Source organism: Triplophysa rosa, linkage group LG20 (genome assembly GCF_024868665.1).
Source record: "Triplophysa rosa linkage group LG20, Trosa_1v2, whole genome shotgun sequence".
NCBI classification, from domain to species: Eukaryota; Metazoa; Chordata; class Actinopteri; order Cypriniformes; family Nemacheilidae; genus Triplophysa; species Triplophysa rosa.
This window is the reverse complement of record NC_079909.1, coordinates 18,172,914-18,185,927: the sequence shown is the minus strand read 5'-3', so window position 1 is coordinate 18,185,927 and position 13,014 is coordinate 18,172,914. Positions and strand designations below refer to the sequence as shown.

General features: G+C 40.0%; 1 protein-coding gene across 3 annotated transcripts; it reads left to right on the top strand.

Annotated features, from left to right (window-relative positions):
- The first annotated feature begins 2,302 nt into the window (after nt 1-2,302).
- slc45a1 (solute carrier family 45 member 1) lies at nt 2,303-12,962 on the top strand. Of its 3 annotated transcripts, none has more exons than XM_057362828.1 (10): nt 2,303-2,516; nt 3,130-3,581; nt 3,757-3,849; nt 6,422-6,646; nt 6,804-7,699; nt 9,144-9,297; nt 9,826-10,002; nt 10,092-10,297; nt 11,114-11,236; nt 12,653-12,962. In XM_057362828.1, exons 2-10 carry the CDS (start codon nt 3,158-3,160, stop codon nt 12,683-12,685), a joined length of 2,331 nt encoding a protein of 776 aa, XP_057218811.1. In that variant the 5' UTR covers nt 2,303-2,516; nt 3,130-3,157; the 3' UTR covers nt 12,686-12,962. The 3 variants fall into 3 exon arrangements, with proteins under 3 accessions (XP_057218811.1, XP_057218810.1, XP_057218809.1); XM_057362827.1 differs by having other exon boundaries at nt 11,114-11,339; XM_057362826.1 differs by lacking the exon at nt 12,653-12,962 and having other exon boundaries at nt 11,114-12,643.
- Nucleotides 12,963-13,014: the final 52 nt, after the last annotated feature.

Here is a 13,014-nt window from a genome sequence, read left to right as displayed (position 1 = left end):
CCCGTATTTCACTCAAAAGCTGTGCATAAATCACGTGGTATTTATCGTCGGTTTATCGTGACAGCCCTACAACTAGTTCGCGAAAGTTCGTTAGATCGTTAATAGTTTGGAGATCACAAAGTTTTTATTCTACGTGTGAGGACTATTTTAAGTCATAGTTTTTATTGGTAATTTGTTGAACATTTACTTCGTGATATATGGTTCTATCTATCTATCTATCTGCACAGAACTAATAGATATACAGTACATTGAACATAGACATTAAGTTCAATAAAGAGTGAACAACAGCAACAGATGAACGTTTTAATACTGCAGCCTTTTTACCACAGGGCCTATATAACGATGCTTTTTTTTAAAAAGTAGTTTGTTACAATAAAAACGTTACATTAAATTAGGGTATACTGGCCAGCGGCAGTTGCTACAAAGAGAAACAGTGGCCGGAGAAAGTCTCTGGCTGCTAGAGATGCCACTTGAAGTGCCGCTGTAGCGGCAGTGGCCGGAGAAAGTCTCTGGCTGCGGAGATGCTGCACTTTCAAAATCATAAACTCTTTTCTGTATTTACTGAATAACAGTTTATCGCCTATTTACATAGCATTTCAAAGTAATATGTATACACACTGCATCTTTATAAAGTCATGTGATTTTTTATTTCTTCGGCACTGAAAGAACAAAATATTGAATCAGACAGTTGTATCATTACACACATTATTTGCTGTCACTCGCACGCAGTATTACAATATAACAGTATTACAATATTACATCGGATTATGTAATTGATCAGCGCAGTTACTACAAAGGGCGACGGGTGCCAAAGAAAGTCCTTGGCTGCTAGAGATGCCGTTGTGACGCTGCTGAGAAGCCACCGGAAGTGCCGCTGCGAGATGCCGCTGTAGCGACAGATGCCGGACGAAATTCTCTGGCTGCTGGAGAAGCCACCGGAAGTGCCACTTGAGATGCCGATGCCGCGATTTGCGCCAGGCCTCTCTCCATTTTCGCCTACTACTGTATATAGTATGAAAGTAGGCGATTTCGGACGCAGCCATTGTCAATAAATATTGCACAAGAAAAGAGATTTTGTTTGTTATCCTGATATCATTCTCGTTTAAAATAGATCACATGACCGTAATTGTAAATGTAATTTATTTGTTTAAATCTAGAAGTCAGAGAAACCATACCTTTATATTTATTTATTTGTTTATTTTGTCCATTTTACATAAAATTGCATTGTCATGATCAACGCAACAGTCAAGTCATTACATTTCAAATGTATTTGTTGAAACATTTAATTTTCATTCAACATCAAATATACAATATAATATTTTACATTCCTCATGTCCTTTTTTCGTAAAATTGCATCAGCGTCATATGCATACATGCAGTTTTAGTTATTACAGTTCAAGTTTTCTCATAACTGCTGAAACCTGAAAGCCATCGTTCAATCTATGATAATGACGTAAGTGAGTCCTGCCTGTCGCAACATTCGCTACTCTGCCTTCTCTTAAAAAAACAACATTTGAATCATAGCAAAATCTACATATCGTTCCCAACCAACGTATTGTTTGGTGTGAAGCATGTTGAACATTAATGGACAGGCAATAGATTCCTTAAATGAACAGCTGTTTCACAAAAGCGATTCATTCAGTGTAGTGAAGCTTCTCTTCCATTGACATCCATTATAAAATCTGCCTCTGGTCTCCTTTCCTGCGTACCGGCGTTAGCATACGCGTTTTTGGCTGAAGGTTGCAGGCTTTCCTTTTAAAAGGGCTTTGTTTTAAACTCAAGGTCCACACATGTTCCATCGATTAACGTGTGGTTTATCTTTAAAGGTCAATCATTTCAGACTCGGTCTTTATTTATTTCCATCCAAAAATGCACACCAAATTAGCAACATAGTAAAATGATTTTTAGAAAATAGTGTTATTGTTCATTATTCATTTTTACAATTCTTTTGTAGAACGTAAAAAGGTAAAAACAATTAAATTAAATAGTAAAATGGGCTTTCATTTCAGCTACCATATAATAATATACAATATTTAAATTCATCATTGATATATTTATATAATGTATATTGTATTTTTTGTGAGTTGTATTCATGTGTACTTTTTCCTATGATATTGAATCGATTTGTATCATGTGGTCATTGTAAATCAATCAAATAAATAAACATAAAACACTTATTTTTAAAAAATGTTTTACATTTATTATTCAAGATATCATTATGAGTTTTAAAGAAATGTATGCATGTCAAGTTCGAGTGTTGCTGATGCTGCAGATCGGCGCACGGGAGGGGCCATGCCGTGACGTCACAAGGGAGAGCCGACGGACGGGAGATGGAAAGATGCAAGAACCGGGGAAGACCAGAGACGAGTGATAACAACTGAGAGATGACTGCGCCAAAAAGGGCACAAAAATATGAAACCTTAACAAGCAGCGTCAACATGATGTGTCGTTCAGTGTGCCATTTTCACGTCGACCCGACCTCGTGCAGTAACACATGAAAAGCATTCCCGACAAAGGTACTATTTGTGTTTGCCTTTGCATGCCTTCACAAAGAACAATGAGCATCCGTCGTATAATCTTCACCCTGTATGCAAATTATTTGATAATTATGTTTCCACCGAACTGCACAGTTTGGTCCGAGAGAAAACGTAACCATGTTTACCTCTAGAAGCCTTTCGTCTATTAAACACTGTTATGAATAAAGGATTTTGTTCATGCATGCGTTAAAAAAGCGACAGAGGTCACCAGAAACCTGGTATATTTCTCATAAGTGTGAAGAAAAAGAAGCAGTTGTGCGTTTTGCTTTCTCAGCTATGGACAGACCACATGTGCAATGCGCATCCTGACAGAGGAGCTGCGCATTGGCTGCAGTACATCGTGTGCACGAGGGGAAGTGTCATATAACTGACCTCAATGCCGTTTTGTTGTTACTGTTTTGCTAGTTTAATTAAAAAACCTCTTTTCTGACACGTTGCATGGCTCGACTCATGATTGTCTTGTTTATTTGCCCAACAAAAAGTCAATGTCATCACGACCTGAGTGTTCTCTGTGCTGACCTGTGCTTAAGAGGTGATCGATTTGCTTTCCTTGAATTTTTCATTGACTCTTTCCCCCCTCTGGATTTCTCAGTGTGAGTTGGAACTTAGGGCTTAGTGCAATGTCATCTCCCGGAATGGGCACCCCGAGCGACCCCTTGTTGTCCAGTCCTGCAGGGGGGAAGTTTGGCACCGCCCAGGATGGCACCTGGAGACCAACGCTGTCCAAGACGTCTAGCTTCCCATCGTCCACAACACGGCACCTCAGTCACAGAGCAAACAACTTCCAGAGGCACCCCAAACGAAGGAAACTGATTGGACCGTCTCCGCCTCCACCTCCGAACACCCCGTGCCCTCTGGAACAGCTGGACTTGAGCGAGCTGCCTCCGAGACGCACGTTCCATGAGCTTCTCTTCAATGGATGCGTTCTGTTTGGTATTGAGTTCAGTTACGCTATGGAGACGGCGTACGTCACACCTGTACTTCTACAGATGGGGCTGCCCGATCAGTTCTACAGTCTTGTATGGTTTATCAGTCCAATTTTAGGTAGGCGGCTATAAGAAAAAAAATATTTAAAAAATGTACATTTGTTAAGTCAGCAGTTAACCAGTTAGACTGAGGCGAGAAAAGAACCCAACTACTAAATCACTTTGCTTTCCTCATCCTGCTACCCTATCATTCTAAATGTGTTTTTTGTTCTGTTTTATTTCGTATTTCTCAGGATTTTTGCTGCAGCCTTTCCTTGGAGCCTGGAGCGATCGATGTACGTCTCGTTTTGGACGCAGGAGACCTTTTATTTTCGCTTTGGCGATAGGTGAGCAATTTCAAACAAAGTAAGAAAGTTGAAACTACCGTTCCAGGCTATAACGCCCCATTCAGACCACCAGCGACACCCAACGACGCGAGGCGATGTCATTAATTTCAAGGGAGAGCCGGCGACACGAGTGACCGTTGGCGACAGGAAGTGGGCGTGTCTAGAGACGCGACAAAGTTGAGATTTGCAGTGAGATCAGTGACTGTGTTCAGACCACCAGCGACTGTGTCGAGGTGGTTAGAAGGCGTTCCTAGCTTTGGTTGCTCTAGTAACATTTATAATTAAACCCTGCAGTAACTGACGAGAGACAGATGACGGGAGCTCCGCTGCTTTACTACCTATTGTTAGTCGCATCATTTGCATAAAGTTGAGCAAATCTCAACTTTGTCGCGTCGCTAGGCACGCCCACTTACTGTCGCCAATGGTCACTGTCGTCGGAAGTCTTCGGCTCTCCATTGAAATGTATAACATCGCCTCACTTTGTCGGCAGGGGTTCGCTGGCGGTCTGAACGGGCGTAAGACTCACAAATAAAAGTTTATTCAAGTGTTCTATTAGTAGGCTATACGTTTTTAAACTAAAAAAATAAGTATACTATTTTCAGTCTACTGTACTCTTTTGATTTGGATGTACTTAAAAGTATAGTGAAGTATTCTATGCACGAAGATAAATTATCGGCCATATATCGGTATCGGACGATAAATGGTCATTTTTAATGTTATCGGTATTGGCCGATAATAAAATGTATGCCGATATATTAAAGCCGATAAATCTTAAATAATTTCCTTTGGTTACACTACTTCATCTACGCGCTGCTCGCAGTACAGTACAGTACAGTACTGTCTTTATGTCGTGATCATTCACTTACTGCTATTATCAAAACATTGCTGATGTAGGTACAGTATGTAGATAGTATTTATGATGTGTATATTTATAATTTCAGTGTGTAAATTATAGGAACAAAAGCATATTGTTTGAATCAGACTGCTGTCTGAATGCTTTCTGTCTTGAGACCTGTTTGACATGTGGCTATTGAAAGCATTTTTCTGGAAGAACATCTATAATTTGTTTATTAAATATACCAGAATAGTTTGAAGGTTAAAAAATCGTTAACTAGTGTGAAGTAGGCTTGGTACATGATTTTCAGGGGGAAAAGAGAACTAATGATTACCTTGTTTTCCATGGTGAAAGTTTTCATTCACCATGATTTCCAAAATGTACATATCGGTGCATCCCTAATTCTAAGTATACTTGACTTGTAGTTGCGTTTACTTTTTTGATTCACATAGATTTCACATAGTTTTACATACTGTCACGCTAGGTGTAGGAAGAACCCAATTGCAGGCAGGGATGAAGGGGTTAACACAAAATACTTTAATACAAACAAAGAACAAAACAAAAACCCACGAGGGGGTAACGAGGACCAGACTAATATATATACATAAACTCAAACCAAAAACTTTCCACGAGGGGAACACAAAAACAACAGGACAAGAATGAACTAAAACTCACACGACACAACGTCTCACAGACAGGCAAGGTAATCCAAGGGACCACAGAACACAACCAAAGACACCATATACATACAAGAAACATCATACACAATGACCGAGCAACAAGACAATGAAACATGAGGGCATTTTAAAGGGAAGACAAAAGAAGGGTAATCAAGGAGGGCAGGTGGAAAACATTAGACACGGCAGGGAGGCAGTACATGAAACGAGAGGGGCGGGGCCAATGACAAGACACGAGAAAGCACATGGAATGTCAAAAAGGTAAACACCCCATGGCTTCTCACACTAAACATAAAGCTTTGCCACGACTCTGCCACAAGACCAAGAAATCCATGACAAGATAAAGCAGAATCGTGACAACATACTGTCTTATGAATGTACATGTTCAAGTTTATAGTAACAAGTCCATTTTGGGGCAAAATAGCTTACAGTAAATAAATTATGCGTGAAACTGAAGCTGATCTTCTTTGTATAGAGTGAAAATCGAAGTTTACTTTACTTTCAAAAGTACACTTAAATGTATATTTCATGTATGAAAATTAATACATAAATAGGAAAATATATAGTATACTTAAGTGCAGAAATAATATATCAATTATAAGTGTATTTCAAAGAAAAAATTAAGTATAGAAACTACTAAACTGTTAGTTTATTTAGCGTATACTTCAAAGTGGACTTTCGTAAACTAAAAATGTGCTACAAGTTTTAAACTAGTGTATCAGTATACTTATGTTCACTTGTAGCTGCAGTACAAAAGAAAAATGCAGTTGCAAACTAGTTGTGCGCTTAAAGTTTACAACTGTTACACTTAAAGTGTACTTAAAAGTATACATTTATAAACTTAAACAAGAGGCCAATATTTCGTTGTAAATAGTGTTGAAATAATACACTTACAAGTACATTGCTAGTACACTGATATTGGTAAACTTAGTACACAAAGTATGCTTAAAAACATACTTGAACTTTACTTAAGTAAACTCAATAAAATGAACTTGAAGTATACTTATTTTTTTGTAGGGGTGTTTCCTTGTAACCTGTATTACATCTGTTGTGTCTCCAGGAGCTCTGTTGGGTCTCACGCTGGTACTGAACGGTCGGGATATTGGATCAGCTGTGGCGGACACCACCATTGATCACAAGTGGGGCATCGTGCTGACGGTGTGTGGCGTGGTTTTGATGGACTTCAGTGCCGACTCGGCTGATAACCCCAGTCATGCGTACATGATGGATGTGTGTAGCCCGGAGGACCAGGACAGAGGACTGAACATACACGCCCTTCTGGCAGGTTCGAGTAAAACAACTGCCTATTACTTACCAACAATGGATTTAAAAGTTTTGAACCATGTTGCCGTTGACTTTGAATGGTTTTCTGTCATGCTGTGTGATACCTCAACGTCTATATACGTCTAGATAATAAAATGACTGTCGCCTCTGTAATGCAGGTCTTGGAGGCGGGTTCGGCTACATCGTGGGCGGCATTAACTGGGACCAAACCGAGTTCGGAAAGTCAATGGGCGGTCAGCTCCGCGTCATATACCTGTTCACCAGCGTCACCCTCGTCGCCGCCACAGCTATGACCCTCACAAGTATTCCTGAGCGACCTCTACCGCAATCTCAGTCTCAAACGAGAAACAATCAAAATCTCAAGAGCCCAAATCTCCCCCTGCCACCGTCTCCGCCCCCGCCTCCCGGAGCAGCTACAAACCCGGACAATGAAGATGAAGAGGACGCACTATACAGCAGCCAGTTCTCCAGTCGCTGCTACCAGGATCCATTAGGCCGTTCGAGCAGTGCCAACGCACGGCTCTATGCCGGCCTCAGCAGCCCCATCTCCCCCCTGAGTCCTCTCACCCCCAAATACGGCAGTTTCATCAGCCGAGACAACTCGCTCACGGGTATCAACGAGTTCGCTTCCAGCTTTGGCACCTCTTATATAGACAGAGTATTGATTGAATGCTACACTGGACAGCAGACTCCTCTGCCTTTAGAATCGGACGTAATGGCTCCGCCTCTGCCGCCAGGGGAAATGCCTCCACCTCAAGGGCCCCAATCAAGTGAAACGCCTGGCACGAATGAACCAGTTCAGCAAAACAAACTCTCACAGCCTAATGGAGAGTTGTTTGCAACAGAGGAGTTGCAAGTTAATGAGCAGAAACAAGCCATTGAACCTGCGGAGCAGTGTAATGAAGTCCTGCAGGGTGCCTCGGGGTCACATCGAGGAAGTACCTCAGGGATACTGAAACGCCCTCAGAGTCTGGCCTTAATGGAAGACCCGCTTATCGGCCCAAGCGGTGGGCTGGATAACGGCCGTAGACGCACTGTCACCTTCAGTCAACAGGTGTGTCTTATCATGTCAAAAAACGACATATTTATATACTGTGTTCACGATTTGGTTCCATACATGATGCTAGGATCGCAATATTTAAACCAAAATTTCACAAATAAAGCAAAAATTCAATAATACTTTTATTTTTAAAAACATTTTCAATAAAAATAATTGTTGTAGACACAACTTGTTATAGAAGTAAAAGTGTTTACATTAATCTGTATGTAAATGAATAATGAAAAAGCGTTGAAAAATAAAACTGAATTTTAACATAAAATTAGCTAAACAGTAAGCGAGAGCTTCTTAAAGAGACAGTTCACCCAAAAATAAAAGATTTGGCATCATTAATTCAACATAATGTGGTTAAAGGAACAGTTTTCGTTCAAGAACTTGTATGACTCTTTCTTAACACAAAAGTTATTTTGAAAAATATCAGTGGTTTGGGGTTCAATGTTGTTTGGTTATCAAACAGCATATCTTCTTTTGTGCTCTGTAGAAGAAAGTCATACAGGTTTGGAATTGCATGAGGGTGAATAAATGATGAAACCCAATGACGAAAAACAGGACATTAAGGTCCCAGTGAAATTAAAAATGACAATTCTTATTTTTTCATGAAATATTGCAGCGTTTATAGTAAATAGCTTATCAATGTGGGTCATTTTCTTTTTAAAATTCATGTACCCTCATAATCTTTAGTTAAAATCTGAAAATGCACTTCCGCCCTGAAATGACGATCCATCTCAATGAAGTAAATTAGACGGCTTGGCCGGAGCATCCGTTAACTCCTCCCCTTCAACTGTCAGTCTGCTGCCAGTTTCGATTCAAAATCAATGCAACAGCTGTTTTTACACATCCAATCAATTCGCAGTGAAACACGCAAGCCACGCCCGCTAATTTTCTCCTTTGAAATTCCTTTTCACTCGGAAATGTGTCAGAATACGGAAGTAAAAATGATCGCATCTTCCGGTTCACGGGGACTTTAAGACATAAATGTTGATGCAGATCACGTGTTGGCCGCTCAACCAATAGAATTAAACAGATGTCATATTGTAAAAAAAATCAACATAGCTTTACAAAACATATCAGCATTTTTGTATCACAATATATCATTATTTCCCTAAAATGTATGCAGTTGTCTTTCCTGTGCTGACATACTTCCTTTTGAAACAGATGGTGATAATATTCAGAAAATCCTCTAGCTTTCCATTATCTGCTGTTAGCTAATGGTGGTCAAAAGCAGGAGGTATTAGGGGGGACAGAGAATGCATTTTATTGAATATGCCTGTGAGTGCATGATGAGGCATATACTGTATATTTAAGCAATTCTTTGCAAGAAAAGTTCATTTTTATTTTACTATTATTTAGAAGTGCATTGCTATGTAAATGTTCTGAAACAGAATAAAATTAATGTTATAGTCTCTTTAAATACATATCCTGTGTTTGTATATATTTTTAGGTGGCAAATATATTGCTGAACGGGTTGAGATATGACAGTGATCTCAGTGGCATTACAGAGAGAGCAGACAGTCAGATGTCAATAAAGCTGCTCTGTACTGCCATCTACAGGATGCCTCCGTGTTTACGAAGCCTGTGCACCAACCATTTTCTGGGTAATACATGTTTGAAATTTCATTAGCTTCTTCTGGTATACAAAATGTCTGAAGCTCATGTCAGTGTCCTTTGTTTTTCTTTTGTGCATGTTTTTTTTATACTACCAGTCGTACGTTTAGGGTCAGTGAAGTGTTTCTCATGATTTTATCTAAAATCACATTCCTGTTTGAAATTAGTTCTGTAGAAAAAAATATAATAATTGCTCTGACATTTTAGGTTTGTTTCATTATGAAACTAAAATTGTATTCTTCAAAAGTATTTTTGTATCAATGAGGGAAAAAGCAGTCAAGAAGACCTCAAGTGCTTGAGAAAATGGCAAGAAAACATTTCTGCAAATTTTAGACATGAACAATTGGAGGAGAGATTACATTTGTTGTATTCAGTAGTTTGGATGAGTTTACTGTTACTGTTTACTGTTAGCTGATAGTTAAATGCTACAAGACTTTAACAGAATAAAAAACTGTAATAGCTAACTCTATACCTCATCAATTTTGACACAAGTTTGATCTGCTCCATGTGTGTTTTAGGTTGGTTATCATTCGAGGGGATGTTGCTCTTCTACACTGACTTCATGGGTGAAGTGGTATTTGGTGGCGACCCAAAGGCCCCCCACGATTCTGAGGCGTACGAGCGCTACAACGCAGGCGTCAGTATGGGCTGCTGGGGCATGTGCATCTATGCATTCAGTGCTGCGTTTTATTCAGGTCTGCACACGTGTGACCATGAAATCTGCGAGATCTAAAGAGAAATGTTGCCATCAGCATTTATTTATACGCTTTTCTTCATCTTGCAGCCATTCTTGAGAAGCTGGAGGAGAGATTCTCTCTGCGTTCTTTGTATTTTTTCGCCTACCTTGCCTTTGGATTGGGCACAGGACTGGCCACGCTCTCCACCAACCTGTATGTGGTGCTGTCTCTGTGTGTGACGTACGGAGTCCTCTTCTCTTCTCTGTGCACGCTGCCTTACTCTCTGCTCTGTGAATACTACCAGAGCCCTCAGGTGAGAACAAGAATAGCCTCAAAAAATCGGTCATTATGTACCCGCTTGCATGTCATTTCAAAAAAGATTTTTTCATTTGTGTGGAACACAGAATGTTAATAAAATGACTAGTCTGATTTTCATACAAACAATAGATGATGACGGATAGCTACACAGCAAAAAAAAGTTTTGTCTTGTTTTCCAGTAAAAATATTGAAACATTTGTAAATCAAGATGTATTTTCTTGAGAAGCCACAGGGCCTAAGTCATTCTTGTTTTTTTTTTAAATAATTGGTCAATTGATCACAACATAAGTCTTGTTTTTTGAATAATTGTTCAAAATTAAGTGAGTTTATGCTTAAACGAAGATACATATCTGCCAATGGGGTAATAAAATAAACTTGATTGAAAGAAAAACTATTTATTTTTCTTACCCCATTGGCTGATTTTTTTATGTTTTAAACATAAACTCACCTAATTTTGAGATTTTTTGCAGAAAACAAGACTTATCTTATTTAAGAATGTTTAGATATTTGTACTTGAAAACAAAATACTAAGAAATTCATATTTTGCAGTTTATGAAGCTACCGTAAATGTATACTTATACCGATAAAGTTCTTAAAATGGTTAGTCATTTTATCCTGTTAGGGCCTGTCCCAATTGCCACACTTGATGCGGAGGTGCTTTATGCACACTCAAAATAATTCTGGATTGTGTTCAACCCATGGTTGCGTGAAATTGTCACTTACGTCTTCATTGAAGCTAATGCGATTCATTTCTGGCCTTTCTTAAATGTGGCTTTATGTACCATTGACCTCCACGTGTGCTTCTCTGCAGTTCTGTGGTTCATCCGAGAATGGGACCCGGCGCGGCATGGGGGTGGACATCTCCCTGCTCAGCTGCCAGTACTTCCTGGCACAGATCTTGGTTTCCGTGGCGATGGGCCCGTTGACATCGCTGGTGGGTGGGGCCCAGGGCGTGATGTACTTTTCGAGTCTGATGTCGTTTGTGGGCTGCCTGTATTCCTCACTGTGTGTGGTGTACCAGGTGCCACCGCCCGAGGGTGAGCCTCCCCTGAGCGAGACCCAACCGCTACTGGTGCACATTTAGATTGGTTCTCTCACACTGTACACGTAGGGTCCAAAATGAACACACGGCAAGTAAAATCAAATAAAACAACTTTTTTATGAGTTAAACATGGCAAGGGTTCAATAAATAAATAATTAAAATGGAGACATTGGGAGTCTAAATTAAAGATCAACCACTATCATGCATCTTTAAACAACTTTTACTTCAGTAGAAAATTTGTTTATATGAAGTTCATAGGAAGCCAAACAAAATCTTTTTTTCACTAAAACATTTCACCCGAGCGAAATTGATCAGATACAAAATCAAATTTTTGGATGACGTTCGGCCAGACTCACTCAAATGAAACATGATGCCTGTTTTGACACAAATATGGGTCTGCAATCTATGAAATAATTTCTTAACATTTTTTCGTTTTCCCCGTCAGGCGTATTTTAAAAGAAACTTGTCAAAACCTCTCTCATAACCACCCGTTTGCTGGTGTTTCGGAGTAAATTTTGGACCCTGTGCACAAACAAACAGTTGAGTTTTTGCGCTTGCTTCAGATTTCCCCTTCTTACTCGACACACGTACGCAGTACTGGAGATGTGAGAGAGGCTAAAACAGCTGCAATCTGCGACTATGCATCCCAGTCTCAATGTTAGCATGCTGCAACGACGACTGCATGACTGCGAGCTTGTGGCGCGCCGAAAGAGACGTGTTTGTGTACACGTGACACCTGAATAATTTCATCCGGCTTGTACAACATATGTGATATGTTTTTTACTGTCACTTCCTCGTAACGGAGGAATCTAAAACTGTTTTTAGCTCTCAACGTGTCTTTTTGGTCAGCTACTTGTTCAATTTCAATGCTTTTAATAAAAGTGAACCCCTCTCACATATCCAAAACAAATGTACGCTTTGTTCTTGTCCAAATGTCTACGATGTTTGTTTGCATGGAAAGCCGCATTGAAGCCTTATGTAGGCCTCTGTTTCAAACTGGATGACAGTAAAACAGAGAACGTGTGTGTGTCTATTGGTTCCTCGGTTTGCACTTACTCTTTTTACAGAATACTACATACACGCACAAACCCAGCCACACTATGAATACGAAGATCTCCGCATGTTTGCCATAATGCAACATGGCTCGTAGCTTGACACCAGTGGACGCTCCAATGACATATTTATAAGAAAACCATAAATGCCACATTTATGCCTTACTGAGCCATGTCATGGACCGCACGCTGTCATGCCTGCTTCCCTGTGGTCTGGCAGAATGGTTGTAATGACAGTCATTCTTGTCATCATCAGGCAGAACGGACGTTGAGGCCGGCGTATGAGTGACTGCAATATGGAAACAGAGGCCGCATGCGGACGAACAAGCCAAACGTGTTGTTTGGTGACGAGCAACAAATCTGGACAACAAATACGGACTCTTCATCAGAGCACTTTGAACTGTGCGCTTGTATTGCCAAGCATCATTTTTGTTTGTTTGTTTTGTCTGCACACCTCTCAGGGGTGACGTTGAAGCTGTGCATTACACGCCGCACAAAAAATCAAACCTATAATAACTCATGTTCACCAGGTAGCAAGCTCCAGCAAATAAAGAACTGAATCAAATACATCATCACTTTCTCTTGCTCCGTCGTGTTGTAAGTACATAATCAGATAGA

What these genes read in the sequence shown, in the direction of transcription:
- slc45a1 (XM_057362826.1), top strand. Translation starts at nt 3,158, where the DNA reads ATGTCATCTCCCGGAATGGGCACCCCGAGCGACCCCTTGTTGTCCAGT. An exon ending in GTTTATCAGTCCAATTTTAG is followed by an intron (nt 3,582 to 3,756) that starts GTAGGCGGCTAT and finishes CGTATTTCTCAG; the next exon opens with GATTTTTGCTGCAGCCTTTC. An exon ending in TATTTTCGCTTTGGCGATAG is followed by an intron (nt 3,850 to 6,421) that starts GTGAGCAATTTC and finishes TTGTGTCTCCAG; the next exon opens with GAGCTCTGTTGGGTCTCACG.